Source organism: Phymastichus coffea, unplaced genomic scaffold (assembly GCF_024137745.1).
Source record: "Phymastichus coffea isolate CEN01 unplaced genomic scaffold, Cenicafe_Pcof_1.1 PCOF00231, whole genome shotgun sequence".
Taxonomy (NCBI): Eukaryota; Metazoa; Arthropoda; class Insecta; order Hymenoptera; family Eulophidae; genus Phymastichus; species Phymastichus coffea.
In genome coordinates, this window is record NW_026707042.1 from 41,482 (window position 1) to 69,090 (window position 27,609).

The 27,609-nt window shown below is 35.3% G+C and overlaps 8 protein-coding genes and 1 long non-coding RNA gene across 11 annotated transcripts; 3 read left to right on the forward strand and 6 right to left on the reverse strand.

Annotated features, from left to right (window-relative positions):
- Nucleotides 1–68: 68 nt before the first annotated feature.
- On the reverse strand, nucleotides 69–3,232 carry LOC131674344 (large ribosomal subunit protein uL4-like). Its single transcript, XM_058952961.1, has 8 exons — nucleotides 3,094–3,232; nucleotides 2,366–2,543; nucleotides 1,872–2,117; nucleotides 1,564–1,688; nucleotides 1,214–1,312; nucleotides 867–1,138; nucleotides 552–711; nucleotides 69–342 (listed from the first exon to the last, which is right to left on the reverse strand). The coding sequence occupies exons 1-8, from the start codon at nucleotides 3,094–3,096 to the stop codon at nucleotides 202–204; spliced, it is 1,224 nt and encodes a 407-aa protein (XP_058808944.1). The 5' UTR covers nucleotides 3,097–3,232; the 3' UTR covers nucleotides 69–201.
- Nucleotides 3,233–4,770: 1,538 nt separating this feature from the next.
- LOC131674342 (large ribosomal subunit protein uL4-like) lies at nucleotides 4,771–7,909 on the reverse strand. The gene is made up of 8 exons (XM_058952960.1): nucleotides 7,792–7,909; nucleotides 7,064–7,241; nucleotides 6,572–6,817; nucleotides 6,264–6,388; nucleotides 5,914–6,012; nucleotides 5,567–5,838; nucleotides 5,252–5,411; nucleotides 4,771–5,042 (listed from the first exon to the last, which is right to left on the reverse strand). The coding sequence occupies exons 1-8, from the start codon at nucleotides 7,792–7,794 to the stop codon at nucleotides 4,902–4,904; spliced, it is 1,224 nt and encodes a 407-aa protein (XP_058808943.1). The 5' UTR covers nucleotides 7,795–7,909; the 3' UTR covers nucleotides 4,771–4,901.
- Nucleotides 7,910–8,277: 368 nt separating this feature from the next.
- On the forward strand, nucleotides 8,278–10,750 carry LOC131674334 (BRO1 domain-containing protein BROX-like). Of its 2 annotated transcripts, none has more exons than XM_058952948.1 (7): nucleotides 8,278–8,674; nucleotides 8,840–8,975; nucleotides 9,052–9,147; nucleotides 9,220–9,398; nucleotides 9,463–9,638; nucleotides 9,708–9,940; nucleotides 10,012–10,750. In XM_058952948.1, exons 1-7 carry the CDS (start codon nucleotides 8,641–8,643, stop codon nucleotides 10,262–10,264), a joined length of 1,107 nt encoding a protein of 368 aa, XP_058808931.1. In that variant the 5' UTR covers nucleotides 8,278–8,640; the 3' UTR covers nucleotides 10,265–10,750. The 2 variants fall into 2 exon arrangements, with proteins under 2 accessions (XP_058808931.1, XP_058808930.1); XM_058952947.1 differs by having other exon boundaries at nucleotides 8,745–8,975; nucleotides 10,012–10,747.
- A 180-nt stretch (nucleotides 10,751–10,930) lies between these two features.
- LOC131674332 (coiled-coil domain-containing protein 25) lies at nucleotides 10,931–12,163 on the forward strand. Its single transcript, XM_058952943.1, has 5 exons — nucleotides 10,931–11,025; nucleotides 11,177–11,224; nucleotides 11,402–11,493; nucleotides 11,567–11,949; nucleotides 12,025–12,163. The coding sequence occupies exons 1-5, from the start codon at nucleotides 11,001–11,003 to the stop codon at nucleotides 12,104–12,106; spliced, it is 630 nt and encodes a 209-aa protein (XP_058808926.1). The 5' UTR covers nucleotides 10,931–11,000; the 3' UTR covers nucleotides 12,107–12,163.
- A 176-nt stretch (nucleotides 12,164–12,339) lies between these two features.
- Nucleotides 12,340–14,132, reverse strand: LOC131674331 (queuine tRNA-ribosyltransferase catalytic subunit). Its single transcript, XM_058952942.1, has 7 exons — nucleotides 13,924–14,132; nucleotides 13,711–13,800; nucleotides 13,490–13,643; nucleotides 13,287–13,419; nucleotides 13,052–13,213; nucleotides 12,806–12,974; nucleotides 12,340–12,684 (listed from the first exon to the last, which is right to left on the reverse strand). The coding sequence occupies exons 1-7, from the start codon at nucleotides 14,059–14,061 to the stop codon at nucleotides 12,340–12,342; spliced, it is 1,191 nt and encodes a 396-aa protein (XP_058808925.1). The 5' UTR covers nucleotides 14,062–14,132.
- Nucleotides 14,133–14,312: 180 nt separating this feature from the next.
- Nucleotides 14,313–15,398, reverse strand: LOC131674323 (uncharacterized). Its single transcript, XM_058952925.1, has 4 exons — nucleotides 15,014–15,398; nucleotides 14,852–14,939; nucleotides 14,549–14,774; nucleotides 14,313–14,478 (listed from the first exon to the last, which is right to left on the reverse strand). The coding sequence occupies exons 1-4, from the start codon at nucleotides 15,177–15,179 to the stop codon at nucleotides 14,359–14,361; spliced, it is 600 nt and encodes a 199-aa protein (XP_058808908.1). The 5' UTR covers nucleotides 15,180–15,398; the 3' UTR covers nucleotides 14,313–14,358.
- Nucleotides 15,399–16,045: 647 nt separating this feature from the next.
- On the forward strand, nucleotides 16,046–18,380 carry LOC131674322 (dolichyldiphosphatase 1-like). Of its 2 annotated transcripts, none has more exons than XM_058952923.1 (5): nucleotides 16,046–16,254; nucleotides 16,735–16,835; nucleotides 16,915–17,093; nucleotides 17,167–17,394; nucleotides 17,540–18,379. In XM_058952923.1, exons 1-5 carry the CDS (start codon nucleotides 16,179–16,181, stop codon nucleotides 17,667–17,669), a joined length of 714 nt encoding a protein of 237 aa, XP_058808906.1. In that variant the 5' UTR covers nucleotides 16,046–16,178; the 3' UTR covers nucleotides 17,670–18,379. The 2 variants fall into 2 exon arrangements, with proteins under 2 accessions (XP_058808906.1, XP_058808907.1); XM_058952924.1 differs by lacking the exon at nucleotides 16,046–16,254 and adding an exon at nucleotides 16,358–16,653 and having other exon boundaries at nucleotides 17,540–18,380.
- A 1,056-nt stretch (nucleotides 18,381–19,436) lies between these two features.
- On the reverse strand, nucleotides 19,437–21,148 carry LOC131674324 (uncharacterized). Its single transcript, XR_009302808.1, has 2 exons — nucleotides 20,743–21,148; nucleotides 19,437–19,900 (listed from the first exon to the last, which is right to left on the reverse strand). It is a non-coding gene; the product is annotated as an uncharacterized LOC131674324 (long non-coding RNA).
- A 4,042-nt stretch (nucleotides 21,149–25,190) lies between these two features.
- Nucleotides 25,191–27,370, reverse strand: LOC131674321 (uncharacterized). Its single transcript, XM_058952922.1, has 5 exons — nucleotides 27,249–27,370; nucleotides 26,974–27,181; nucleotides 26,542–26,782; nucleotides 26,110–26,350; nucleotides 25,191–25,980 (listed from the first exon to the last, which is right to left on the reverse strand). Exons 1-5 carry the CDS (start codon nucleotides 27,267–27,269, stop codon nucleotides 25,651–25,653), a joined length of 1,041 nt encoding a protein of 346 aa, XP_058808905.1. The 5' UTR covers nucleotides 27,270–27,370; the 3' UTR covers nucleotides 25,191–25,650.
- Between the last annotated feature and the right edge of the window lie 239 nt (nucleotides 27,371–27,609).

Genomic DNA, 27,609 nt, shown 5'->3' on the forward strand with positions numbered 1-27,609 from the left:
TCGTCGAAGTGCATACCAAACAATAAATTGGCGATTTAGGAAAGGAAAATAAGTCAAAATAAGTTGAGTTGTCTCATCCATTGTGACGAGTTCATCGTGTTTCCAGATGAAGGTCTAGAGAAAATGGAAAAACATTATTGAAGATTGTCATAATAAATACGAATTAACAATATAACAAAATATGTTATGTGAAAAAAAATCTCATTTCACAGGTACTGCTGGCTTTTGTTTGGGTGTCTTTTTTACTTTAGGTTTCGAAGCCATGACTTTAGCCAACTGCTTCGATCTTATCTCTTTCTGTTTCAAGGCTTTAGCGACCGGAGATTTTGGGTCCAACTTGATCTGCAATCACATAATTATCTTATTAATACGAGAATTCAGATTTGAGAAAGATAACTGTTTTCTTCAAAGTTAGCATCAGTCAAGAAAAATAGTGTTTTAATCAATGAAATATCAGTAACACGGACCATTTTTTGTCATCATCAAGTTTAAAGTGCCTATGAATTAATTTAATATGATTCATCTTTACACAATAAACAAAATATACGTACACCTCGCTTTTCGGCAAGGAGCCTATCTTTCTCATTCTGGCGCTTGGTAGCGGAAAGGATGGCGGCGCGCTTCAAAACCGCTGCGTATGGGTTCAGTCGGAGCATCGCTCTGGTATTGTTGAGCGGGTTAAGTTTCTTGACCCTACGTACCACCCTTTTCCTGTAAATCCAGAATAAAAAATTATCGTATCACTCTTTCAAATTTACAAAAAAAAATAACTGTTATGTAATCTATGCTAATAATAAACATGGATCAAAATATTTCATCGTAATCGGCATGAAAAAAAAACTTCACACGACGAAAAAATGGCATACTTTGGTGCCCGGAGGACTTTACGAATCTCCTCAGACTTAAGCAGTCTGGCGAGATCGGTGTTGGCCATCTTCGGCATTGGCAAGTTGTAGCCCTTTTTGAGCTTAGCTTCCTTACGCCATGTGCCGTATAGAGCATCGAGCTTTTCGAAAGCCGACTGGGTCCAAATAAGAAAACGGCCAACGTGACCACCAGGTGCTAGTTTCAATAAATTTAACTTGTTCACATTCATCAGATCAACTCCGGGAATGTTGCGGAAGGCCTTACGGATACCCTACGAAGAGAAAAGTTAAATGTTAACAATGGCAAACGTATCAAAGTTGAGGAATAAATTGAAGTAAATGCTCACCTGGTCGTTTCCATAAACAATTAATGGTCCACGACGATGAATGCGACGGCGGTTACGCATTTTACCTTTACCCGCACGGAAACGCATTGATTTATAAACCTAAAACACAACAAAAATGAGATTCAATATAAATTATCTATATAATTTTATGATAGAATATTATGATATTAAAAACAGCTGTGCAATGATCATGTCCTTTTTTTGCCAAATGTAAACAAAATAAGAACGCCTGATCATCCATTCAATCTAGCACTTGATGGATCAATCGAGTAACAAATATTACGAGATTGAGGACATTTACTACAGTGCACAAGTTATTATAATTTTTCAATGAAAAGAATTATGCATACTTTCTGGATATCATTCCAGGCCTTGATGCGCCTCAAAAAGATGACGGCCTGTTTTGTTTTTGTGTATTCTTGAATTTTATCAGAAACTACCAGAGGGAACTCTGGTACTTCTTGAATTAAGTGACCTACAAACATTTAATATAAGCATTAAAATCTATTCTACAATTAATTTCACGTTCTATATATCTCTAATCATAATATTGCTATCGCCTCGCAAATGTTATCAATCGATATGACATTATACTTACACGAAAAGCATACAAACATAATTTACTTTACTATTAGTACAAAAATGAAACAACACTTACCTTTTGACTGCACGAGAGCTGGGACTCCCGACGCAGCAATGGCAGAAACGATAGCATATCGTTTCTGATTAACGTTGACACGTCTGTGCCAACGTCGCCACGTCTTAGTAGGTGCGAACATGCGTCCTCCTCGACACATGTTACCAAATGCACCTTGTCCGGAACGGTGGGTACCACCACCACGGACTCGAGGGATACGAGCGACGGCACGCCCAGTACCCCATGATTCAGCAGAGGTTTGGTGACCTAAAAAATAAGTAATTTCAATAAATATGAATGAAAAACACGATATAATAGAAAAAGAATAAGAATAGAAGCAATTATTTATATAAGTATATTTATGCAGCAGTCATGTCTCTATTTCATTAAAAATTTTACAAAATAAATCACCCTATATCAATCAGCACCGGATGCATCAGTCAAACAAGATTGAGGACATTTCTCAGATTGCAGGTTTTAATGTAAAGAGGACAGTGGAAATAAAAAGTGCTTACCGGCCTCCTTAGAAACAGCGTATGGTTGACGGCTGTTTTTCGAAACCTGCTGGTGAACAAAGTTTACAACATCAGGTCTAATTGGAGCCTTGAAAACTGCTGGCAGAGAAATTGTTACTCCAGAGGTCTCACTTTTCTCAGAGAAGACCGTTACCAATGGTCTCACTGTTGACAGTGACTGTGAAAAAAGTATATAATGGATTATACAATTCAATAAACTTTAGCAGTATATCTTGTCTTTTATAGATTATCAGTCCAAAAAATTGTTTTGTAAACAACAAAATATCAGTAACACGGACCAATTTTTTTTCATCATAGAATTTAGTTATAGTTCCTTTAGAAATAGTTAAAGTTTTCAGCAACAATAAATGAATTTTGAAAAAGTATATTTTAAATGAGTTGAACATCTGCCAACAATAACTCTGTTGCTTCAAAAGGAACATCAAATAGGATAATCCTAATCAAAAATTGAAATACTGATCATTTTTGCGACTGTCAACTGGAACATTGAACGCGCTGTCAAAATAATAATTACAGACATATTTTTCAGCAACAGACACTCATTTTTACAAAAATTGACAAATTTTGTGCGACCATGTGGTCACTGCCAAGGAACGGCGGCTCACGTTTAAAGGTAAACACGTAGATACTTACTTGTTTTCGAGTGATGTTTTATATAGAAAAATTTGGCGAAATTACGGAGGATCTGAAAAATTTAGACCACTTACCATTACGTAGTCTTTTCACGAGATTTCTCTCGTGAAAAATCGACTAACGAGACAATTTTCTCACTTTGGCTGACAAAAAGAAAGATGGACGTTATAATGAGGAAGTGATCGTAGATATTTTTGGCGCATGCGCTTTTACAAATAAAGCGTGATTGGGTGACGAACAATTGTTTCCGATTCATTCGAAAAATCGACTTTGCTAATTCGTGATTTGATTTTTAATTAATACAATATATTTACTTACCCTACTGGAAGAGATAGCAAATATATTTAAATTCAATGCGCTATTAATTTGGCAATTTTGCACAATACATATTAAGTAACATTAGAATTTAAGCCATTCAACGAAAGTTTTATTGTAAATTATTTATTGCAAATTTTCTCCTGTTTAATTTCAATATATAGTATGTAACGGTGAATTTCGTCCGTGCCCGTCTGGGTTGCTCGCGATCGTCCGTACAAATTATTTATTCGGGGATTCGGGAAGCAAAAGACGTTCCCACGACTGAATAACGCGTCGAGCATAAACACGTTAAACGCACAGATTCGAAATCGGGATGAGGAGTGATACAGCGGCGAACAAACACAACAGCGGATTAACACACTAATACTTTAATCGTCAACTATACTGTTACTAATTACTCGCTTCGCTCGGTCGGTAATCCTCACGCTTGCGGTAATCACCTACTTCCCACACTTGTATCGTAACGTACTATTAATTCTGCGTTGCATGAAAATCATCGAGACGCTAAATTGCACGAAAGCTATTAAATTTCAAATTATCACGAAAAAGCCTTATATCTCACTAATTTAATAAAATTGCATAATTATCATTTATATTTAAGGATTTGTGATGGAATGGACTAACTGAATTTATAAGATTAATTAAAGGTACAAATTATTATTTATCGAAGCAGAAAATTACTCGAATGTATGCACTCGCGCGTGAACTGCAGGACTTTTGCTAATATAAATTGCTTTTCTACAAGTAACGTTATTGATTTTAGGTAAATAAGATTTCTTACCTACGTAATAATGCATTTTTTGTTATCAAATATTCATCGAATTGAGCAACAATAAAGTTACATACAACCCTTCATATACTCTGGTTAAAAACAAAATGAAAATAGTATGCACTACATAATGTGGATGGGAAACAACTGTGAGAAAATATGAAAATCAATTTCACGAAACACTTTTATATTAAATCTTACCAAACCGTATAAGCACAACGCTGACGAGGGCGAGAATACAACCGCAGTGCCGCTTGAGTTCCCGAGCCAACACTCACGTGACGAGTATGCAGACTGCTACGAGAATTGGTTGATGCATCCAACGACGGGCGGCTAAAATCTCGCTCCCTCGACGCGCACGCAGAAGTAACTTCATCCATGCAGTTTATTCTATGTAAATACGACGTGCTTCCTGACATTGGCAAACTCATTCGAAATTTTATGGATTATGGATATACATCCTCGCTCGCTATTGTGCTTTGTAAAGACCAATAATTATTATGCTGAGAAAGTTTGGTCCGTTTACATAGATATTATTTAATAATTCTGTCATAGGTTCGAGCACATGTGCCAAATAAATGAATGGTCAAGTTTTATGGAAGTGTATGCTGAATAAAGAAATTGGCGATTTAGGAAAGAAAATAAATCAAAATAACATGTGTCAGCTTAACTGTTCTGACGAGTACATCATGTTTCCAGTTGTAGAAGTTCAATAGAAAGGAAAAGGTTTTATTGAAAAATGTCATAATAAATACGAGATAAGAATATCACCAAATTCGTCATCTGAAAAAACCTTTATTTCACAGGTACTGCTGGCTTTTGTTTGGGTGTCTTTTTTACTTTAGGTTTCGAAGCCATGACTTTAGCCAACTGCTTCGATCTTATCTCTTTCTGTTTCAAGGCTTTAGCGGCCGGAGATTTTGGGTCCAACTTGATCTGCAATCACACAATTATCTTATTAATACGAGAATTCAGATTTGAGAAAGATAACTGTTTTCTTCAAAGTTAGCATCAGTCAAGAAAAATAGTGTTTTAATCAATGAAATATCAGTAACACGGACCATTTTTTGTCATCATCAAGTTTAAAGTGCCTATGAATTAATTTAATATGATTCATCTTTACACAATAAACAAAATATACGTACACCTCGCTTTTCGGCAAGGAGCCTATCTTTCTCATTCTGGCGCTTGGTAGCGGAAAGGATGGCGGCGCGCTTCAAAACCGCTGCGTATGGGTTCAGTCGGAGCATCGCTCTGGTATTGTTGAGCGGGTTAAGTTTCTTGACCCTACGTACCACCCTTTTCCTGTAAATCCAGAATAAAAAATTATCGTATCACTCTTTCAAATTTACAAAAAAAAATAACTGTTATGTAATCTATGCTAATAATAAACATGGATCAAAATATTTCATCGTAATCGGCATGAAAAAAAAACTTCACACGACGAAAAAATGGCATACTTTGGTGCCCGGAGGACTTTACGAATCTCCTCAGACTTAAGCAGTCTGGCGAGATCGGTGTTGGCCATCTTCGGCATTGGCAAGTTGTAGCCCTTTTTGAGCTTAGCTTCCTTACGCCATGTGCCGTATAGAGCATCGAGCTTTTCGAAAGCCGACTGGGTCCAAATAAGAAAACGGCCAACGTGACCACCAGGTGCTAGTTTCAATAAATTTAACTTGTTCACATTCATCAGATCAACTCCGGGAATGTTGCGGAAGGCCTTACGGATACCCTACGAAGAGAAAAGTTAAATGTTAACAATGGCAAACGTATCAAAGTTGAGGAATAAATTGAAGTAAATGCTCACCTGGTCGTTTCCATAAACAATTAATGGTCCACGACGATGAATGCGACGGCGGTTACGCATTTTACCTTTACCCGCACGGAAACGCATTGATTTATAAACCTAAAACACAACAAAAATGAGATTCAATATAAATTATCTATATAATTTTATGATAGAATATTATGATATTAAAAACAGCTGTGCAATGATCATGTCCTTTTTTTGCCAAATGTAAACAAAATAAGAACGCCTGATCATCCATTCAATCTAGCACTTGATGGATCAATCGAGTAACAAATATTACGAGATTGAGGACATTTACTACAGTGCACAAGTTATTATAATTTTTCAATGAAAAGAATTATGCATACTTTCTGGATATCATTCCAGGCCTTGATGCGCCTCAAAAAGATGACGGCCTGTTTTGTTTTTGTGTATTCTTGAATTTTATCAGAAACTACCAGAGGGAACTCCGGTACTTCTTGAATTAAGTGACCTACAAACATTTAATATAAGCATTAAAATCTATTCTACAATTAATTTCACGTTCTATTTATCTCTAATCATAATATTGCTATCGCCTCGTAGATGTTATCAATCGATATGACATTATACTTACACGAAAAGCATACAAACACAATTTACTTTACTATTAGTATAAAAATGAAACAACACTTACCTTTTGACTGCACGAGAGCTGGGACTCCCGACGCAGCAATGGCAGAAACGATAGCATATCGTTTCTGATTAACGTTGACACGTCTGTGCCAACGTCGCCACGTCTTAGTAGGTGCGAACATGCGTCCTCCTCGACACATGTTACCAAATGCACCTTGTCCGGAACGGTGGGTACCACCACCACGGACTCGAGGGATACGAGCGACGGCACGCCCAGTACCCCATGATTCAGCAGAGGTTTGGTGACCTAAATAGTAAGTAATTTCAATAAATAGTTGTGTTTAGAATTGTAGAAACAATAACATGAATGAAAAACAGGATATAATAAAAATAGAATAACAATAGAAGCAATTATTTATATATGTACATTTGTGCAGGAATCATGTCTTATTTACCTGTAAAATTTTACAAAACCAATCACTTAATCACCATATCAATCTATCACCGTGCAAGTTTTAATCTAAAGAGGACAGTGGAAATGAAAAGTGCTTACCAGCCTCCTTTGAAACAGCGTATGGTTGACGGCTGTTCTTCGAAACCTGCTGGTGAACAAAGTTTACAACATCAGGTCTGATGGGAGCCTTGAAAACTGCTGGCAAAGAAATTGTTACTCCAGAGGTCTCACTTTTCTCAGAGAAGACCGTTACCAATGGTCTCGCTGTTGACAGTGACTGTGAAAAAAGTATATAATGGATTATACAATTCAATAAACTTTAGCAGTATATCTTGTCTTTTATAGATTATCAGTCCAAAAAATTGTTTTGTAATCAACAAAATATCAGTAACACGGACCAATTTTTTTTCATCATAGAATTTAGTTATAGTTCCTTTAGAAATAGTTAAAGTTTTCAGCAACAATAAATGAATTTTGAAAAAGTATATTTTAAATGAGTTGAACATCTGCCAACAATAACTCTGTTGCTTCAAAAGGAACATCAAATAGGATAATCCTAATCAAAAATTGAAATACTGATCATTTTTGCGACTGTCAACTGGAACATTGAACGCGCTGTCAAAATAATAATTACAGACATATTTTTCAGCAACAGACACTCATTTTTACAAAAATTGACAAATTTTGTGCGACCATGTGGTCACTGCCAAGGAACGGCGGCTCACGTTTAAAGGTAAACACGTAAATACTTACTTGTTTTCGAGTGATGTTTTATATAGAAAAATTTGGCGAAATTACGGAAGATTTGAAAAATTCAGGCCACTTACCATTATGTAGCCTTTTCACGAGATTTCCCTCGTGAAAAATCGACTATCGAGGCAATTCCCTTACTTTGCCTGGGAGAAAGAAATATGGTCGTCATAAAAGGAAGTCGTGGACATTTTGGACGCATGCGCTCTCACGAAATGGCGGGATTGGCTGGTGAACAAATTGTTTCCGGTTATATTTGAAAAATCGACTTTGCTAATTTGTGATTTGATTTTTTATTAATGTAATATAATCACTTTTCGTACTTGAAGTTTATTTCAATTTAATTTGTTATTAATTTTCTACTCGATACACATTAAGCGATAAAAACAATTAACGAAAGTTTTATTACAAACTATTTATTACAAATTATTACTTTTATTATTTCAGTATAGAATAAGATTTTTTTTAATTGGAACTTTGATATCCTAAGTTATCACGTTTTTGTATAAACATGTTCTATTGCCTTTGAATCCAAATTCCAACACTCATTGCGCAGTCTCGATTGACACTTTGTTATGTGTAGATGTGTATGTTTATATGGACGGGAGCGAGTTAAACGTTTACTTGATCGACGACAATAAATATAAACAACAAAGTGAAAGTAAATCAGTAGTGGTATATGGATTCGTTAACGTAGCCGTATATCCGAAGTGTCTACTAATGCAGTACAGATAAAAAGCCGAGAACCTATCCGGAGTGTTTTTTATTAAGCAAGAGGTTGTCACACGACTTCTCAATTATCGACGTCCATAGTCGTCCGCTGTGGGACTTTCATTAGGATATTTGCTAAACACCAGAAATGGCTCACTGGTTTCATCGTAATGTATTGAAAGCTACAACCAACCATAAATTTGAGTTGAAACATAATGATCCAACCGATGCAACAAGGAAACTTTGCAGGTTAGCGATTTATGTTTGTGATAAGCATTTTATGTGTGTCCTTGTACTAATCGAGTTAACTCATTTGTAGCGACTTAAAAATGTGTCGCAACCGATTACTCGAATTCATTAAGAATCCCAACAACACTGCTGCTTCAGTTGAGCCTGCTTTTGTCTCTTATCTAGCGCTTCTCTATGGATTCATGTGGGAGTGTGATCCTTCAACAGACGAAAATGAACAGGTTGGTAGACCAAATCCTAGCAGGCTCAGGAATGCTTTTGTTTTCAAATGGACTCATACTCTCCTTGGACCTGGTACTATGTGAGTCTTTTAAAAAATAAACTCGTTAATAAACATATTACTTATCATTAATAATATAATATGTATTTAAATCTAGTTCCTATGCTGATTCCATTTATGAAGCTGCTAATATGAGTATGAACATGGGGTTGTGGTTCATGAAACATGCTGCAATGATTGCTTCTAAGGCTGAGTAAGTCAATATCTTTTGATAGATGCTCCAGAAATTCAAAAGAGAATAGCATTGTTATGATTGCTTTTTTAGCATTACAATGGATGAAGCAAAAGAGGTACATAGTATGTTGAGAAGAGCAGCAGGAATATTTACTTTTATACAAACTGAATTTCTGCCACAATTGTCCTATCCACCCCCACTTGGCAGTGATTTAGATCCTCGTGTGATAAATGCTTATATTAATCAATGTACAGCTGAGGCTCAGGAAGGTAGAGTATTTCTATGTCATAATTAGTTACAAGGTTTTCTAACAAAAATTATTTTATATTTCAGTGACTGTCGCTCGAGCTGTAGAACTAAAGCATAATTCTAGTTTAATATCAGCTTTAGCTAATGAAACAAGTAAATTATTTTTAGATGCTGCAAATACTTTAAGACCTTTCAAACCTGAAATTTCAGGTCAATGGATTAAATATCTTGAGCTTAAATCAATGTTTTATCAATCTTATGTAAGTATATTAGAAAGCCAAAATAATATTCAAACATTTGTGTATTCATATTCATATACTTATATTTAGGCTTACAATTACTGTGGTGAAAACTTATTAGGCATGGATAAATGTGGAGAAGCCATTAGGGCCCTAAAAGAAAGCAATGTATGTTTGGTTAAGGCTAAAACTCTTTGTCAAGAATATGGCAAAATGCATGGACCAGCCCCAAGAGTGAAACCAGATCAACATGCTGTATTTAGACGTTTGGCTCCTTTGGTCCAACGTACATTAGAAAAATGTGAACGAGAAAATGGATTGATGTAAGCTGATTTTGCAAATTAGTTTAGCTGATGAATCTCGTGATCAAGCCGATCATTGATTCGTTTTGCAGATACCATGATCCAGTTCCAGGAGAAGTACCTACCTTAGATACTAAAGCTACATATGGATTAGTTAGCCCAATCGATTTTAAAATGCCAGAGCCTAATTCATTATGGAATCTAGGCATTTACAAAGCTTTGACTGGTGGTATGACAAATGCCGAAGTTAGCGGCAAAGAACAAGACTTACCACCAGTAAAAGAAGAAGAAATACCGCAAAGTAATAAAGATCCTAAAAATGAAAGTGGTTGTAGCTTACAATAAGCTAATAATTATTTTATAATGGTAATTACAATTATGAGGCAATGTAGTTTTAAACTACATTCAAGCATAAAGCTATAAAATAATGATATTTTACTAATTTTATGACCGCATTTTTCAACAATGGCTTAACGTACAAAATTAATTGTGTACTGAGATTGTATAATTAGTATTATTTGACCTAGTCAATATTGTGTTTGTCCATGTTTATTTAATTTTAATGATGTTCAAAATTATTAGGATTATAGACGGTACTGTAAGTAATTAAAAGAATGTTACAATTCTTTCAAAAGTATAATATAACCCTTTTTTGAACATTTCTAATTCTATATTTTGTTAATTTTTTAAAGTAAGACTACTTCGCGTTTAAGGTGATATTTTGTTACTGACTTTAACAACTGATGTTTACTCGAACTATTAAAGAAGATATTTTACTTTATATTACTATTTTGTTAGTAAAAATAGTATTGTATTTAGTTTTCAAATAAGTAAATTTGTAATTACTCTGTAATTTAAATAAAATACTATCATTTGTATTTCGTATATTGTCTTTTATTTTCTGAACTAGAATTTATCTTTAATCGTTCAACAATATCTATACTAAATCTCAAATATTTTTTGAATGAATACGTATACGTTGACTTTGTGTTTGTGACCGACAGTCGACTCCACAGTTAATATATCTAAAAATTCAAATCATATTTCATTTACATTTTTATTACAAAATTATCGAGTAAGAATGGTTTTCTTTTTCGCAAGTGACGGTAATTAATAGTAATTTTTCATTATAAATTATTTAAACTTCCATGTGTAATATGATTTCGACATAATCCATTGAAATATGCAATTTTTTAAAATTGAGGTTATGTTATTGTGAACAAAAACAAATTTATAATAAAAAAATGTTTGTTACAGTTGTTCAACCACCAGTGACATTGTTTATGGGAGTTGATAAACATGAAAGTAAGTGCTTAGAAGTAAAATTTATTTTATTTTTATAAAAGTAAAATTAGAAACTGGTCAAAAAGTTATTTGTGAAAGTTCAATGTAAACTTAGTTTTTGAATCATTCAATTAGCCTTTTATGGATTTATTATATTGGCAGTTATATATAACTTAATTTTTGTATTCTTATTATCAGATGAAGATCTAATCAAATGGGGTTGGCCAGAAGATGTATGGTTTCATGTTGACAAGTTTTCTTCAGCACATGTTTATCTCAGATTACAATATGTAAGTACCTATACAACACTCTTAAATAATTAGATTAATTGAACTGCTATATAAAATATTTGTTATTCAACAGGGACAAACAATTGATGATATTCCTACCTCAGTATTAGAAGATGCAGCCCAATTAGTCAAAGCAAACAGCATTGAAGGTAATAAAGTAAATGACGTTGATGTTGTATATACTATGTGGTCAAATCTCAAGAAAACCCAAGGTATGGATGTTGGTCAAGTAGGATTTCACAAGGAAAAGGAAGTTAGGAAGATTCATGTTGCTAAGCGATTGAATACTGTTGTTAATCGTTTAAACAAAACAAAGAGATCTGAAGAAATTAATTTGAGAGCAGAAAGAGAGCAAAGGGATAGACAAGAGAGAGAAGACAAGAAAAAACTCTTAAGAGAACATAAAGAAAAAGAAAAAGCAGAAGAGAAAAGACGACAAGAGGAAGCTGAAATGAGGTAATTTAAAGGATTTTATAACATATATATTCTTATTAAACAATAAATGCTGAAATTGAATGTTTTGATTTACAGAAGCTACAATTCTCTCTTCAATTCTGCTAAAATGACTACCAATACAGAAAATAATGGTTATGATTCAGATGATTTTATGTGATGTCTAATTATTGTATAAAAAACTGATATGTTAGGTTGTGAATAAGATACACTTACTATTTTTAAATGTGAATGAGAGTTTGTTTCTACAGTTAACAACGAATGCTATTACTCATGTATGTTCTGAACATAGTATGTAAACATGTGGTAAATTATTGTTAACTTTTGTTTCAATTTTGATTTATTCATAAATCAATAATTATTATAAAATAGAAAGGCTTCGTCACTGCTTAGTCACAATAATTCAATGTTTACTGCTTTCAAAGCATCAACAATCCACAGAGGATAATTTTTGTTAGGATAAACTTTTAGTAAATAGTCCTGAACATATTGAGGGAATCTTTTCTCTTCTATACTCTGACGAATTTCTCTCATAAGTCTCATTTGGAATGCAATGTTATGAACTGTTAATAAGTGACAAGCTACAGTCTCCACAGTCACAATTTGATGGAGATAAGATCGGTTATAGGTTTTGCAAGTACTACAGGTACATGTTTCATCTATGGGTCTCTTGTCAATACTGTATTGACCCTGTTTTAAATTCAATTGCCCTGTATGTACTAATGCACATCCAAATCTCTGGAAACCGTGATCAATAACTTTTATAATTTATAGAATATTTATTTCAGTAACAAAACTAAATAAATTGTTCAATAGAATGCTTTGTGTTTAAATTAATTGTCCAACAAACTCTACTTACAGCAGTTCTTGATGGAAACACACAGTCATACATATCAACTCCTAATGCAGTGCAAACTACTAAATCTACGGCAAAACCAACTCCCATCAAATATCTTGGTTTATTTTTTGGTAAAATGTTGGTAGACAGATGAACCATTTTCCAGAAATCATGCTTACTCTCTCCTCCACTAGAAAATTAGTGAAATTTATTAAATTGAAAATAATAATTTGTAGTACTTGTGCAAATATTGACTCTATTTTATACCTAAGACCTCCAATTGCATAACCATTTACTTTTCTTTGGATCAATTGCTTTGCAGACTCTGTCCTTAATACTGAATCTAAACCACCTTGTACTATAGGAAAAATACTCTGTTCATTTGGTTTCCCATGAGCTGATAAACATCTATCCAGCCATCTTGTAGTTCTATTAAAAGTAATTGGATTATCGATTCATCTTGATCAATTTTGCATTAATAATTAATTAGTATTTCACTTACCTGTGCATTGCTTCTTCTACTCGTGGTCCAGTAGTTGTACTATGTACCACATCATCCAATTGCATTATAATATCAGCTCCAATCGAATTTTGTATTTCAATAGATCGCTCTGGTGTCAGCATGCACTCTGAATCTATAAGATCAATTCTTATCTAAATAATATTCTGACTATACATGAATAGGAAATTAAAAATATTACTTACTATCAAATGGGCTTCTAAAATTAACACCTTCTTCCGTAATTTTTGCTAATTTTAACAATGACACCATTTGAAAACCACCAGAATCTGTCAGTAATGCACGCTTCCAGTTCATAAACTTATGTAAGCCACCTGCTTTTTTAAGTACTTCTGGACCCTGAAAAGTATATTTTCAATTAAAAAATTCTCCTAAGTATTTGAAAAGAAAACGAAAAAATAATTACTGGTCTATTTCCTAAATGATAAGTGTTTCCTAAGATGATTTGACAGTCCAGTTCCTCCAGTTGTTGAGGAAGTAGTCCCTTCAAAGTACCCTGCAACGATTATGATCGTGAATCGATCATTACAATAAACTTATCGTACTTTATCTTATAAAATAAAAAAGAAATGACAATTAATAATTACCAAAAAACTGTTTTCAAAAGGTTTGGGCTTACCTGTGTGCCGACAGGCATGAAAACCGGCGTATCTACGTGGTGATGAACTAGTTGCATTCTCCCAGTCCTAGCTTTTGTCACCGGACATTCAGACTTCACCTCGAAGGTAAGGGGACACTTGATTTTCTCGGTTTTCATCTTCGGCGAATTTTCAAAGGATACATTTGTAAGGCTACGGTAAATAGTAATACCGCCAAAGCGATAAAACAGTCTGCTACTCCACAACATTTGACTGGACCACGTGACAGCGAATGAATCTTGCACACAAACACGCGAAGCTGAATACAGTTTCCATGCAAGCGAATCAAATCGCATGGTGAATATATTTTAAGATTTTTAAATACAATGTAATTAAGGAATAATGAAAAAAAAACATTTATCAAAAAGTATAAAAAGTTTATTCTATGGTCTATTATTTTATAATCTTAAGTAGTTTTACAATAATTTGTATATTATAAATAAACTTGCTCCTATTACACCTATGCCACTAGTGATAGCTAGAATACTTTTTGTATTCTCTGTAAAAAAGAAACTTTCATTGTCTTGTCTGTATCGCTGAGAAAAATTTGATTTCTTATTAGCTTAATTCTTTAGTAATTTACTATTATAATTTCTTTTTAATTACCTCTAATCTATCAAGAGAAGATAGAAGTGTTCTGAATTCCTTTACTTCTATAAGTACATTATCGCAGGCTTCTATAATAACTTCAGAAGCTTTCTTATTTTGATTTCTGTCAATAAAGACATCTTGTCTATTCTCTTTCAACTTTATTTCCACATATTTCATGAAATAATTTACTATTTCAATTTGCTTCCTTGTACTCTTCAAGATTTTGATTATGTCATCAATGCTATGAAAAATGTTTAAATGTAATTGAATTTAATTTTGATGAAAATAATTAGAGTTAAAATAGTTGTGATAAATTACCATGGACCCTTAACTATTTTGTCGTATTTCCTTTGCAAACTTTTTTTCAGCTTTTCAAATGACTCATAATCAAAAGTATCTCCAACTTCTGTAAAACCAAATTTTGTGACTGAAATACATCTTGAAACTTACTATTCTGAAAAATAGGAAAAAGTACATTACCTAACACTTCTAAATCTTCTTTAGTCAAATATTGTAGATCATCTAAATTAATGTCCTTCTTTTTAAATTGTTTTAGGTTAGTGCATCCTAAACCGCTAATTAATTGAGCAGTTTCATTTGTAAACCCTAATGGATTAGCAATTTCTACAAATTGAGCTTGAGACATTATTATCACATTTTTTTAAAGAAAAAAAGCCAGTTATAAAGTAAATGTAATTTCGTTAAACAAAAAAGGACACTTTAGCCAACAAAGGAATGCCAACACAATGGTTACGTATAAATTGTAAACAAAACGTCACGTGGACTTTAATAATGCGGCAGAAGGGATGAATGAGCACAAAGTGCTGAATTTAAAAATTGCTTTTATCTTAAACATTTTCACGAGATTATATAATTCATATACGTTTTTTATTGGTATAAGTAAATTAAAAAAAAACGTTATCATTGATTAGCAAAAAGCACGATACTTCCATGTGCTTGTTGCTAAGGGCTCGCGATCTTCAAAAGAAAAAGGGCGTAACCATCCCTTCTGTTTTCGTATTCCTCGTTGATCATCTTACCGCCTCCGGGCATCCGACCAAACCAAAGTCTACGTCATTTTTGAAATTCTTTTTAATCTACTAGAGAATATCACGAAATGAATACGATTAATTTCAAATAATATTTTTTTCAATTTTTCACGAATGTCTCGTTGCTTTTGTTATTTTAAAAGAAAAATAATGTTCATATGATCATAGACATATTTCAATTTAAAAATACTTTCATAGATGAAACAATATTCATCAATTATAACTTTTGTAAATATGAGAGTAAGATAATTTTTTACATTTATCAGTTTACTTTAATTTTTTACCAAAAAATGTATATTAAATTTGAGTTCTCATTTGAAGTTAGTTGAAAAAGACATTTGAATTTTTTTTTTCAGGTCTTTCAAAAACTGTGTCGCAAAACAGAAAGTATTATAATAGTCCCCCGCGCGCCTACTACAAAAATTATATATATATATATATAGTTTCTTTGCTCACAGCGCGTGAATGTGAAGACGAAGCAGACGAAGCTACGTATGATAGTGTTGGTAGAGCAGCGGACGCTGCACTGAACACGAGTCCCAGTCGTCGCAGAGTAGGTAACAGCGAATGCCGTCCGCGAAAGCAGCTTGTGTGCTATGGCGTCAAGCGCGACGGACATTCCGGTCGTCGCCTGGGTACCGCTCTCGCTCACCCTGGTCGAATACCCGAAAGGTCAGTATTTTCTGATTTCGTCTGCTCCTCGTGGAGACTGTAAATATTTGCAGCGTCGCCGGCCGCCATTGGCATGTACATTGTCTGACGTGGCTTACTAACATGTTGTTTTCTCGCTTTTTCTTTGTTTTTGTTTACGAGAAGGTACATTTTATTAGATGAGATTCTCATATAATCCAAGAAAATCGTGATACAGAATTTTGAGGCAAATATATTTAGGATACAATTCAAAAGTTTTCTAACAGAATTGTTAGATTTTCTGCTTGGACTTTGCCTTGTGTTGTTTAGATGTTTAATTATGTAATATTTATTTATTTTAAGCCTTCAAGTACTATACTTATCTTATGAATCCATCTTCAACTTATTACACATGTTTTAACAAATTGACTCCTGTGAAAAGTGAATTTTTAGCTTATTAAATATTTTTATATAGTGAATGTTTATTAATACTGAACAACAATGTTCTGCTTTTCTTTACAGGTGACATTCTTGGACTGCTATTGGCTATAATTAGCTTGATGCCTTTTGCTGTAATTACAGGATTTCTTACATTGATTATTTTTAGGCGAGATTTGCATACGGTAATTAATTTCATTAAAGCAATGCTTCATATTGATCATTTGTATAATTTTATTCCTTTGTTTTTTCATTTTATTCTAGATTGTATTTTTTGGTGGTGTAGTAGGCAATGAAATTGTTAACTTTTTGTTGAAACATACTATCCAAGAGGCAAGACCCATGGAACGAGATGGCTTGTACTCTGAATATGGTATGCCATCAACTCACGCACAATTTATGTGGTTCTTTGCTACGTACATGACTTTATTTGTAATAATTAGGTAATATATAGTTGTTGTGTGTCATACAATTTCATGTTAGTAATTGTATCTAATGACATTGATTTGTTTTTAGATTACATCAAAGTAGCAATAGTACTTTATCTGAAAGATTTTGGCGTGTACTTATAATAGCATTAAGTATCTTTTCTGCTGGATTAGTAACTTATGGTAGAATCTATCTACAATATCACTCTCATTTTCAAGTTTTGTGCGGAGCTATTCTTGGTATCATTCTAGGCATTGTTTGGTTCATCGTTGTACATCTAGTATTAACACCATTTTTCCCTATGATTGTCTCATGGTAAATATGTGCCACTTTTGCATGCTACTTGTAACTTCAAATTCTAATTGTCATTGTGTAGTTACTCAAAGATATTTAATATCATATTGTATAAAAAATATTTTGTCTTTTTGTTTAAATAGAATGATTTCAATTTGATTTGCAGGAAGTTATCTGAGTACTTTCTTCTACGAGATACCACTCTGATACCTAACATTTTATGGTTTGAGTATACAAATATAAGAACAGAAGCAAGAGCCCGTTCCCGAAAATTGGTATCCATGAAATCCCAATAATGACTGAGAATAGGTTAAAGTGTAATAATATTGATCTTGGTAGATGCTAAGGAAAAGTCATTTTTAATTTATCGACAAAACAACGACGTAAAAATGAAGTTAACCATTTTGTTGAGTGGTGTAAATGAACATAGTTGAATGCTAAAGGTTTTATAGATTAATTTAACTATGCTAATTTGCTTATCATAGTGACAAAATGAAAGAAGTGTAGATTTATCATAATATATAAAGGATAACAGGGTCGGATGCATGCAAAACAAATTCTAAGCACAACATTTGATTATCTTGTAATCCAAAAAACCTGTATTTGATATCAATTTGATTTTCCTATCATATTTTTTGTTACAAAATATGATGTGATGAAGAATGTAATCTACATTAGTTTCGAATGGCCTAAATAGTTACTTATAAGATGAATGAGTATAAGTATTTATACTGAAACTTTTTTATAGATTATAGCTCGAATTTTTCACGAAAACGATATTAAATATGTAACTGACTACGTTAATGTATAATAATACAAGTCTAAACATTTTTTTAGAGAATGTAATACCTTGCAATTTTTTGAACTTTCAGTGATTTTTAACTGTGACTTCACCACTAATAATTTTTGTCATCATTTTATATACATTTTTACATATATGCATAGGGGTTTTGCAGTTTATATCGACCTGTTCTTTAGTTGTTTTCGGTTTATTTAAAAAAATAATTACTATTATAAACTTTATATTTCTGATATTGTTTTCTAAAAAACTTAGTGTGTCCTTTAATAAAGAAATGATAATTAATTATAGTAAAAATAGAAAAAAAAATAAAGTATTGCTTAGTACATTCTTGAATTTGTCATTTTTTATCTAGTAAGTTTATTCCCAAATAAAATAATATACTCGAAAACAAAAATTAATAAATAAAGTAGTATCAAATATATAGCTCTTTATCAGTTAATTAATGTTTGTTAGAGGTATGATAATATGTACATAAGTTGATTGTCAATGAAATATATGTAAACATTATCAAAAAAGCCTTTTCAAACTGAACATGCAGGAAACAATTACTAATCTAATAGGTTTTTAAAGATTAGACGAATAGATATTTCTGCTACAAAGTAAACTCAGAATAAATAGTACATTTTGATACTAGTGCAAGAAAGAGATTTAAGAAAAAAGAGCTTTGGTTGGACATCGGCGCCCAAGCGAAGCAAGGATAAAGTCACTTTCTCGGACATATATCTAACTTTATATTTTGATGCGAAGTGTCTAAATTCAATAAAGTCATTTATTATGATATCAAGAATTTATTACAAAAATTTAATTTATAAGAGTGGTGTTTCCGAAAGTCGGACATATAAAAATTGCATTAACTGTACATATAAAGTTTAGGCTAGAAATGGAACGAAACTTGCGGTACATCTTCTCTTCATTCTGTTTGTTTTATTTAGTCTAGCAGCATTGAAATATCAAATTGAAATCTGTGATCGCACCGCCGACTGGGCAAAGGCTCAGTCCAATATTCCTGTAAGCTTGAAGAACGTGCGTTCCTGCCCGATCAGGTAAAAGCGTTACAATTGTGTCCACACTGGTATGCCGTGGTGACGAACTGTCGAATTCTATGACCTTGCATTTTTTTAAGTCTGCGATTAAACTGAGACTCATTCGAGGAGACGAACTGCACTTCGCCCCTCCTTTGTAATAAACCCAGCTATTGCACATCAAATGCGCTTCCACCCGCCCTACCTATAAGCTTTAACAATGCATTGCTATGAATTGATAAAGCGCGATTGGACATTACTCATTACAATGACCCATTAGGAATTGGACTGTTAGTCGCGGCCAGGTGAATCAGTAGTTTTTTTAATGTTGATAAATTCACTATTTCCAATAGTTGTTTTTTGCTGCAAAATGAATGTACATACTACTGAACGTATTTTAAGAAAAACTATGCGTAGGAGTCTTATAATTTCCACGCTGGATGTTTCAGAGTTAATTGTGAAAACATGATGTAAGAATCCGAGAATTACAATTATTCAAAGTACAATATTGATTTTCATTTTTCGATAAATACGATAATTTTGTCTAGTACATTCGATCTGCGATATTTTCGAACGTATTTGCAATAGTTTTGATGTATGTACATACAACACTGTAATTCCAATGACCTTAAGTGGGGTGTGTATCGTGAAGAAATGGCATGATAAATTTCTAATCTTTCTATGTATGAGTTCTCATGTCAACCTGTAAATCGATAATTTTATTAGAAACCAATAGTAATCTTACCGTAAAAATTTATCATAAAATTAAAGATTAATTAATAAAATGAGAAACAACTTTGTCAAAGTTCTACTTTCAAAATAGGAAAGAAATAGTTGAAGTGCAGAACAAAAATAGATAATATAACATCTTGTTGATGTGTTTATATCGTATTCACCGGAGTAAGAACAAACAAAGTGTTTAGAGTAGTTGACTAGTTCGTATAGCTTAGTTATATATATATATGCCATTTTTGTTTCTTTTAAACATTATAATTAATAAAGAGAAAGCCCACTGATATCTTAAAAACAACTAATAAGGGACACTTGAAGCAATCATAGAAAAAAATATTTAATGACAATAAAAAGTTATTAAAAATAATTTACTGTAAAGTAAAAACAATAAGAAACACATCCACGAGATTTGTTTTTTCTAAAAAATAGATTTAACGAATGGAAAGAAAAAAAATTCCGAGACAGATACCCTGGAGAAGTCAAATAAAAATTGACTAAATCGATATAAAAAAGATCCTACAATAATTGTATCGTAACATCCACATAGAAATAATAAAATAATGTAAATTCTATTGTAAGCTCGAAATAAATAAATAAATTAACAAATTATTGTCGAAACGAGTAATAAAAAGTCAAGTTCGTCTTGGTTGGTATCATGTGCTTATTGATTTTCGTTGCCGATGAAGAATGTTGAAAAGAAAGATTAGCGATTTCGGATAATGAACTATTACCGTATGAGTAAAAAATATAGATCTACACGTATCTCGAAATTTATTTAACCATAAGAATCAAGAAAGAATTTCACTTGCTTACCAAGGCGACATCGTCGTGGAGCCGGACTTCGCACAGCAACATTTAACGATATTGTCGGAGCGAGCGCCGCTCACGTACTGAGCGTATAAAACCTCTGGCAGTACTCAAGTTAAGCCTTACCAACGAGTCTGATCGGTAAGACTAGGTGAAAACAAAGCACCCTCTTCTCCTCCCTCATCTATCCCTATGCACAGCGAGCTTGGCAACTGCTCACGAAGTTAGTCGAACTAGCAATACGAATGTTGGATCTACGAAATTCCAAAATTTATCTTGGAGTCAATGTTGTGAACACAGCGGCTGTTACGAAATAGAGGAACTAAATCCGATCGACTCTGCGCTGTAGCTGACAGCGAAAGACTGCAACGTTTCGTTGCTGCAGCTTCGATGCAACTACAAGCGAATTAACTCTGGGCAGCGAATCCCATTTTATATTTTCCAGCCACTTACTTTCTCTCGCTGGGAGAGATGGGCAAAAAAGGATACAAAATGTAATTATTTATTATAGGCGTATACTGGGACAAGGTCAGCGTACACTCTAACATAAATATAATAATACTCTATATATCATACATATACATCTGTACAATATTGTATGATATACAATACTGTATTCAATGTATTGACCTTGTCTTAGCTCTACAACAGCTCTCTTTAGATGTATTGTATTTCTGTTTTGTAAGTAAATAACAGCAATGGACGGCCCATCGCTGGCTCCTACGGAATTGCTCGAGAAATTTTCTTTTTCGGTTTTGTTACCAACATTTTCAATAGTATAAATCACAATTAATACCATTATTACAATAAAAGGGATTAGCTACGCATAATTGTTCGTCATTAAGAATGTTAATTTATGGAACTATTCAATTGCCGAAATAAACAAATAAAAATATTTAGTTTAGGAGCAAGGGAGCATTTTATTTTATAAGCCTTTTCCATGTATTCTCACCTTTTTATTCCGAATTTCGAAGGTGACAAACCTAAAACCCGATCTTTAAGTTATTATATTAACAATAGTTCTCGATACAACTTTTCTCGGCTCATCAAACCATTCCCGGTTGAAAATTGAAAAGGCTTCGCAAAATTAACTAAGAAAATCTGTTTTTGCTTATAAATTTACAAGTCCCGTGATCATCTTGTTTCCTGTTTCTTATAAGGAACACGCTGAACTTTGAAAATTATAAAACTTCGGATCAGAAAATCTCACGATTTAAGTAGCAACAAATATTGAAATTGGAAAAATGACGGGAGCTGTACATATCTCAAATGGTAGTATACTTCATAAGGAACATGCTCGAATGTTCAAATTGTAAAAATATTGATTGCAGCCGAAGATATGGAGTATTAAACAAACAAACAAAAAATCCACCGGCGTCGTACGGCAACGCGTATGACAACGGTCACAGCAGCCGAAGTAGCGCGATCGCGGGTTCGCTTCTGTATGCAATATCTTTTCTAACTACCTATAAATTGCAGTTTTTTAACGGAAAATTAGTATGGTTTTATTGTGTACCTAGCTAGTACGATGAAGAAGTCGCGTGAGATTGACAATTAAAAGACATAAGAGATTCGACACCGTGTACGCAAAGTACGTCTTTGCCGCATGCTTGGCGAGCAACGAGCGTTGAAAATACGGTACACGACACATGTTCGGTAAAGAGTTCCTCCTATCGCGTGCCGCTTAAATTCGAGCGAGGCGAGAACTTTTTAAATTAAACCACGTGACTTCTTAGCAATCTCCCATTACTCGAGAGCGCGATATTTGTTCAAACAAACTTTTAGGTACGAGCAAATCTATAATTCCTATAGGTAATAACATGCTGTTAATTCTTTTTCATGCTCGATCCGTCGCAATGAAATTTGCGTTGTCTACTGCCGTGACTGCATTTGATAGAAAACTGCACGTTGTTTTGCCGCTCCTACAGTCATTAAAATAACTAATATGTGCACAAGAAGCTCCTCAAAATAATTTTATTGACTTGTGTAAAAATGCGCTTTGGTTGGATATGTGCACCGTAGTGCCAAAGTCCATGCCGAGGAGACCGCTTACTTTCAATTTTGTCTCGATGCCAGAGATTGAAAAAGGGATGCAGAATAATGAAATGACTTTGACAAATGTCAAAAGCGAACGTGTGTCGCATCGCCGAAAGCAAGTAAACACCGAATCCCCTCCGTAAATTTTCAATTTAATTTGCTTTCTCTCGCTAAGATACACGGTAAAATGCTGACTACGGTGACTTTCTTCAAAGTTACCCCGTGGACTTTTCCTTTCCACTTTTGGATTGTAGAACTTTCGACGGTATAAATCTTGTTTCCAAATATTACTATAGGTGCAATCGATAAATATAGTTTTAGTTATAACTGCAGAAGTGCATACATTGAAAGCGGTACGTTCTTCTTTGTACGTGTAGTCAACTTGTGGCGCTTATTTTCTCCTGGCTGCCTACAACTAATCAACGGGGAATCTCATTGTATGTGACGCCAAGTAATAAAATGAAATTGTTTCTTGCTTCGACAGGACTCTTTGGAAGCATTGAAGCAGTAAAACCATCGGCTCGATGCCGACAAAATTGGACGCGCGGGTGTACCAGCGTCGTTCCTTATGGCCATCCATCATAAAGTCCCAAATCCCCCTGTCCTCTCGACGGGAGGGTCCTTCCCTCTCCCATGCGACTTCTGCTGAGGCGGAGCCACATGCTGCAGGTCGATCGCGATGTCGCCGACACTGTCACTGGAGTTTTTGCCAGCTGCGCTACCTCTGCTGTTCGGAGTAGTCCAAGTGCCCTCGTGTCAGTTGATCAAATAAATTATTCACCGCAGTCGCGAGTGACGCTCACGATATTGTACAATTATTCATTCGCGCTCGCGGACCAATGTACCTATATAGCGTTGTCTGAAAGTTCAGCATTATACGTACAATCTCGATACGCGTGGCGAGCTCCAGTTCAACACCACATCGCAATCTTTGCGTTCCGTCGACAGCACGAGTTATATCTTCACCCCGTTCGACGATCGAAGCTACAGTTTTCTTCGGCAATGAAACGACACGAATATTACGTGCTTTCAAATGTGTATAGCGTAATGAGCTGGCACAGCCGTGGTGACAGCACACCAATTATCACGGCATCTCTCGGCGGAGCACACGTTGTTTTTCAGCCACAGGAAAGCGAGCGTGCATGCCTATCGAAAAATAATGGTGGATGCGTGCACGTAAAATGACTTTATAATTTCATTGCCATGAAAATATTGGCTGGTAGGTCACACGATGAATAATAAGAGGTTGCTTTGGAAGAACTTGGAAGATTTTTGATATTTGAAGTAACGCGTCTTTTCACCTTCGATCAAACGCAGCGAAGCACTAAAAAGCAAGAGATTTATGTAACTCGCACATCGACGTTGAACAACGGACGTATATCGACGAGACTATCAAGCTTAAAAACAAATTGTTTGTTCCACATCTGGGTGTGTATGTGATAGTATAATAATATATCATTTGATTATCTTTTTTCACCATGGTAAAAAAAAGGTCTTATGGCCGATGTCTTCTAATATAGAAAGTCACTGAGTCAACGTCGCCACAGATTGCTCCGCTTGATGGCATCGGCTTATCGGATGCTCTCTTCCAATTATTTTCATGCGTTTTATAGGCGTAATTGTCCATTAATATTAGAAATTTTATTACTTTCTTCGACTGATTACATGCCAGTTTACAAGTTTGAAAAAAAGGAAAAAAAACTCTCTCGATTCTCTAAAAATGAACGGCGAGCCTCAGGTGCATATATATATTTACAAAACCCATCGTAAATTTAATAAAAAACAAGGCTCTACTGTTCACATCACTGAAGCAGTTCAATAGGAAACAGCGCGTTGGTTGACCAGTGCGAGAAAAGGTTTGCTACATTTCCTGCGAATAATAAGGCTTAGTGTGTCAAACTATAGACAAGCGAACAGGTAGCAAAAGTTGGTCAATCGACGGTAGCGGGGGTTCGGTTTAGCCTGGTACCACAGCAGGAGCCCTCGGCTATCATCCCTAATTACTACTCCTCGTTAACTATTCAATTAGATCCGTGTCATTGTCTTGTACCTCGGTTCTATATTCTACTTATTCAACTTATCTTTAATTTGTAATATTTAAATAGGCAGGTATTGTAATCAACTCAAGTGTCAACAACTTAACACCTTGAATTGTTATTCCTAACCAGCGTACCGTACCTTAAGACCTTCACACGGTCAGTTAAGACTCCGTTCATTCATACTGTCGCTCAAAAGCCAGACGCCTAATGGGTGAATCACCACCTTTACCATTTCAACGTAACTTTCCTCTAGTTTTCCATTCATTTTCTGTATATTAATATCAAATTTTATTACCTTGAACATCAAAACTTTTATGAATAAGGTTGCGCGTTAAAAATAAATAAGGTAACATTTTTCGTATAAATCATCATATAATTGTAAAAATGTACGTTAATTAACAATTCTTATAATATACAGTTGTAATCTATAATTTTACAAGCATTATATTGGAAAACCTACTTTTTATAAGTAACTACTCTTACAATAATAAAAGTTATTAATATGGAATATTTGTTAAGGAGTTTACGTTCTATGGTAAACTCTATGCGAAATTTTGATAGCTACATAAAATCAGTTTCATAATATATTGCTATCAAAAATGCAATGGTATTACAAAAGGTACATTAAAATAAAACAATACTGTACGAAAAATAATAGCGAACGTTTCACAAATGTATTTAGTAATAAATTAAATTGCATTATCAAGTAAACAAAAAAACACTCGAGTTTAATAAAAAAACAATTCCATTGACTTAAATGGAACTTAAATGAACGAACTTAAGATATATACGTAAAATAAAAAATAAAATAATAAACGCTTTGCTTAAAAAAATATATTTAAGCCTCCATCATCTGCTTGACTTCCAAGTCGATTCTCACGCGATCGTCCTTGCCTGCCTGTTCTTTTCTGGATTCGATATTGTGGTAAAGCTCGTCGCAACTGACGTTAACCTCGCGAGGCTCGCGATCGAACTTGCCAAAAGGCACGAGTCCGTGGCGTCGACGACCAGCGTGCGCTTTCACCGTCACCGAGATGCCGTAACGTCGAGGTCGCAAGCCCAGCGGTTGTTCCGTTTCGTAACCTAGGCGGATAAGACACAGGCGCAAGCGATTCTGGTAGAGGGTTACGCGGATTACGAAGAGTTGTTCGTAGCAGGCGAGGCAGACCTGTAATCAACGATCGATCACACCTTCGTACGGCAGTATTTCGTCGGGGTGTTTGTAACTATTGAGAGCAAATACATCGGGATGATTTTCGTAAGTACGTGAGTCGAAAATCACATATGAAACATTTACCGTGTAAACACGTCCATCGTTGGTTCTAGCCTTGCTCCTAAAGCTGTGTATCTCGACGGAGATGCCGTGGTCGTGCAGGGGTTGCAGATTGTGGGCTCTCGGCAAGTGATGCTGCACACTGGCGACGGTACCTCGCCAACCGCAAACGCCGCGACCTACAGGACAACCGATCGTGGCGTAGTTGCACTGCGACTCGTGCATGAATCTGCTTTCACCGTCCAGCAGCAAATCACAGCCGGCTCTGAGAAGATCATTCGTTTTTAATGCCTTTCGTCGGCATTTCAATCGACCCAGTCAGATACAGGATTCGGACAAATTGAAAAGCATTCGAATCGAATGCTATAACAACGTCGTTTAATTTTACAGCCAATAAATAGCTCCAATAGCGAAAGTGGCAAGCTACAATGAAAGGAAATGGTGAAAAGCATATACCTCGCGTTCTTGCATGGTAAACTCAAACGATCGATAAGTCTTTCGAGCGCACGATTCCTCTCGGACGGCAGTCTCGAGCGGCAAAACGCGCAACTGGCGAGTTGCAAGGAGCAGCCGATACAAACGACGTTGGCGCAGACGGGGCAGCTTTGGATCTGTCTGCTTTGCAGAGACTCGCAGCAGAGACTGCACTCGGTCAGGTTCATCAAAGCGCGACAGTTGCGGCACTCGCACTGGGACGCTGAAAGTGATTTAGTTTGGCAATCGGTCAGCGTGCTCGGTATCGTCGGTTCGCCTCCTCCGCCTCCTCCTTCTCCTCTTCCGAAGCTCGTTGCAAGTTTCGACCGAGGCGCAAAACGGTTGAAAAAAAATACTCGCTCGGCGAAGCTCGAGCAAGCGAGGAACGGTGTGGATATAAAAAAACAAACAAACCTCCGGCTAGAGCCTTCTCGTCGGCATCGTCGGCATCGTCGGCATCGTCAGCATCATCGGCCGTGCCGACAGCCACGCTCGCGACCTTCATCGTCCTGACAGCCAGCGATCTCGAGTCCTCCTCCGCCGCGTTGTAGCCGAGTTTCGGCCTGCTGGCGTCTCGCTCCGGTTTCTGGTCAGCGCCGCTTGGCATCGCCAACCGCTTGACCTTAACAAATCAATCGCTAGTCACGCATGAGCGAGGCCCGCAGGCGTTCCGATCGCGACCAACTCACCCACTCCTTGAGCGCGAGCATTATACGAGCGGCGACCACGCGACTGCCGGCCAGCGTGTGCGTACACGCACCAAGTAGTCGCCGTGTTTACTCCGCGACTCTGCCGAACAAACTGATTTGGACTCATCGGCTCGTCGATCATTTTCCTGTTGTGGACTGACTCACCGCTATAGTGTAGCCCGCGCAGCGCTTGTTTCCAAAAGATGCGGCGCGATGCTCGGAAAGTGATTCACGGCAGATAAGAAACGTCGCGCGGTCGCGCGCTAATTTGGTTTTGCACGCTGCGCTCACCGGGTAGTCCGGTCGGCGATAGAGCGCGGTTTTTACGCGTCACCTCTGTTCTCCGGCTTTCCCAGATGAA

Bases quoted from the DNA above. Each gene is read 5' to 3' on its own strand.
- LOC131674344 (XM_058952961.1), bottom strand. The intron at 2,118-2,365 runs GTAAGCACTTTT...CTTATTTTTTAG, and splicing joins CGCTGTTTCTAAGGAGGCCG to GTCACCAAACCTCTGCTGAA. The intron at 1,689-1,871 runs GTAAGTGTTGTT...AAATGTTTGTAG, and splicing joins AGCTCTCGTGCAGTCAAAAG to GTCACTTAATTCAAGAAGTA.
- LOC131674342 (XM_058952960.1), bottom strand. The intron at 6,818-7,063 runs GTAAGCACTTTT...CTTACTATTTAG, and splicing joins CGCTGTTTCAAAGGAGGCTG to GTCACCAAACCTCTGCTGAA. The intron at 5,412-5,566 runs GTATGCCATTTT...CTGGATTTACAG, and splicing joins AAAGTCCTCCGGGCACCAAA to GAAAAGGGTGGTACGTAGGG.
- LOC131674334 (XM_058952947.1), top strand. From the start codon at position 8,574: ATGGCTCACTGGTTTCATCGTAATGTATTGAAAGCTACAACCAACCAT. The intron at 8,675-8,744 runs GTTAGCGATTTA...ACTCATTTGTAG, and splicing joins GCAACAAGGAAACTTTGCAG to CGACTTAAAAATGTGTCGCA. The intron at 9,148-9,219 runs GTAAGTCAATAT...TTGCTTTTTTAG, and splicing joins ATGATTGCTTCTAAGGCTGA to CATTACAATGGATGAAGCAA.
- LOC131674332 (XM_058952943.1), top strand. From the start codon at position 11,001: ATGGTTTTCTTTTTCGCAAGTGACG. The intron at 11,026-11,176 runs GTAATTAATAGT...TGTTTGTTACAG, and splicing joins TTTCTTTTTCGCAAGTGACG to TTGTTCAACCACCAGTGACA. The intron at 11,950-12,024 runs GTAATTTAAAGG...TTTGATTTACAG, and splicing joins CAAGAGGAAGCTGAAATGAG to AAGCTACAATTCTCTCTTCA.
- LOC131674331 (XM_058952942.1), bottom strand. From the start codon at position 14,061: ATGAAAACCGAGAAAATCAAGTGTCCCCTTACCTTCGAGGTGAAGTCT. The intron at 13,214-13,286 runs GTAAGTGAAATA...TACTTTTAATAG, and splicing joins GTAGAAGAAGCAATGCACAG to AACTACAAGATGGCTGGATA. The intron at 12,685-12,805 runs GTAAGTAGAGTT...CACGGTTTCCAG, and splicing joins TGTTTCCATCAAGAACTGCT to AGATTTGGATGTGCATTAGT.
- LOC131674323 (XM_058952925.1), bottom strand. From the start codon at position 15,179: ATGTCTCAAGCTCAATTTGTAGAAATTGCTAATCCATTAGGGTTTACA. The intron at 14,940-15,013 runs GTAATGTACTTT...TTGGTTTTACAG, and splicing joins AGAAGATTTAGAAGTGTTAG to AAGTTGGAGATACTTTTGAT. The intron at 14,775-14,851 runs GTAATTTATCAC...CATTTTTCATAG, and splicing joins AAAATAGTTAAGGGTCCATG to CATTGATGACATAATCAAAA.
- LOC131674322 (XM_058952923.1), top strand. From the start codon at position 16,179: ATGGCGTCAAGCGCGACGGACATTCCGGTCGTCGCCTGGGTACCGCTC. The intron at 16,836-16,914 runs GTAATTAATTTC...ATTTTATTCTAG, and splicing joins TTAGGCGAGATTTGCATACG to ATTGTATTTTTTGGTGGTGT. The intron at 17,395-17,539 runs GTAAATATGTGC...TTTGATTTGCAG, and splicing joins TTCCCTATGATTGTCTCATG to GAAGTTATCTGAGTACTTTC.
- LOC131674321 (XM_058952922.1), bottom strand. From the start codon at position 27,269: ATGCTCGCGCTCAAGGAGTGG. The intron at 27,182-27,248 runs GTGAGTTGGTCG...TGATTTGTTAAG, and splicing joins TGCTCGCGCTCAAGGAGTGG to GTCAAGCGGTTGGCGATGCC. The intron at 26,351-26,541 runs GTATATGCTTTT...TGATCTTCTCAG, and splicing joins TTACCATGCAAGAACGCGAG to AGCCGGCTGTGATTTGCTGC.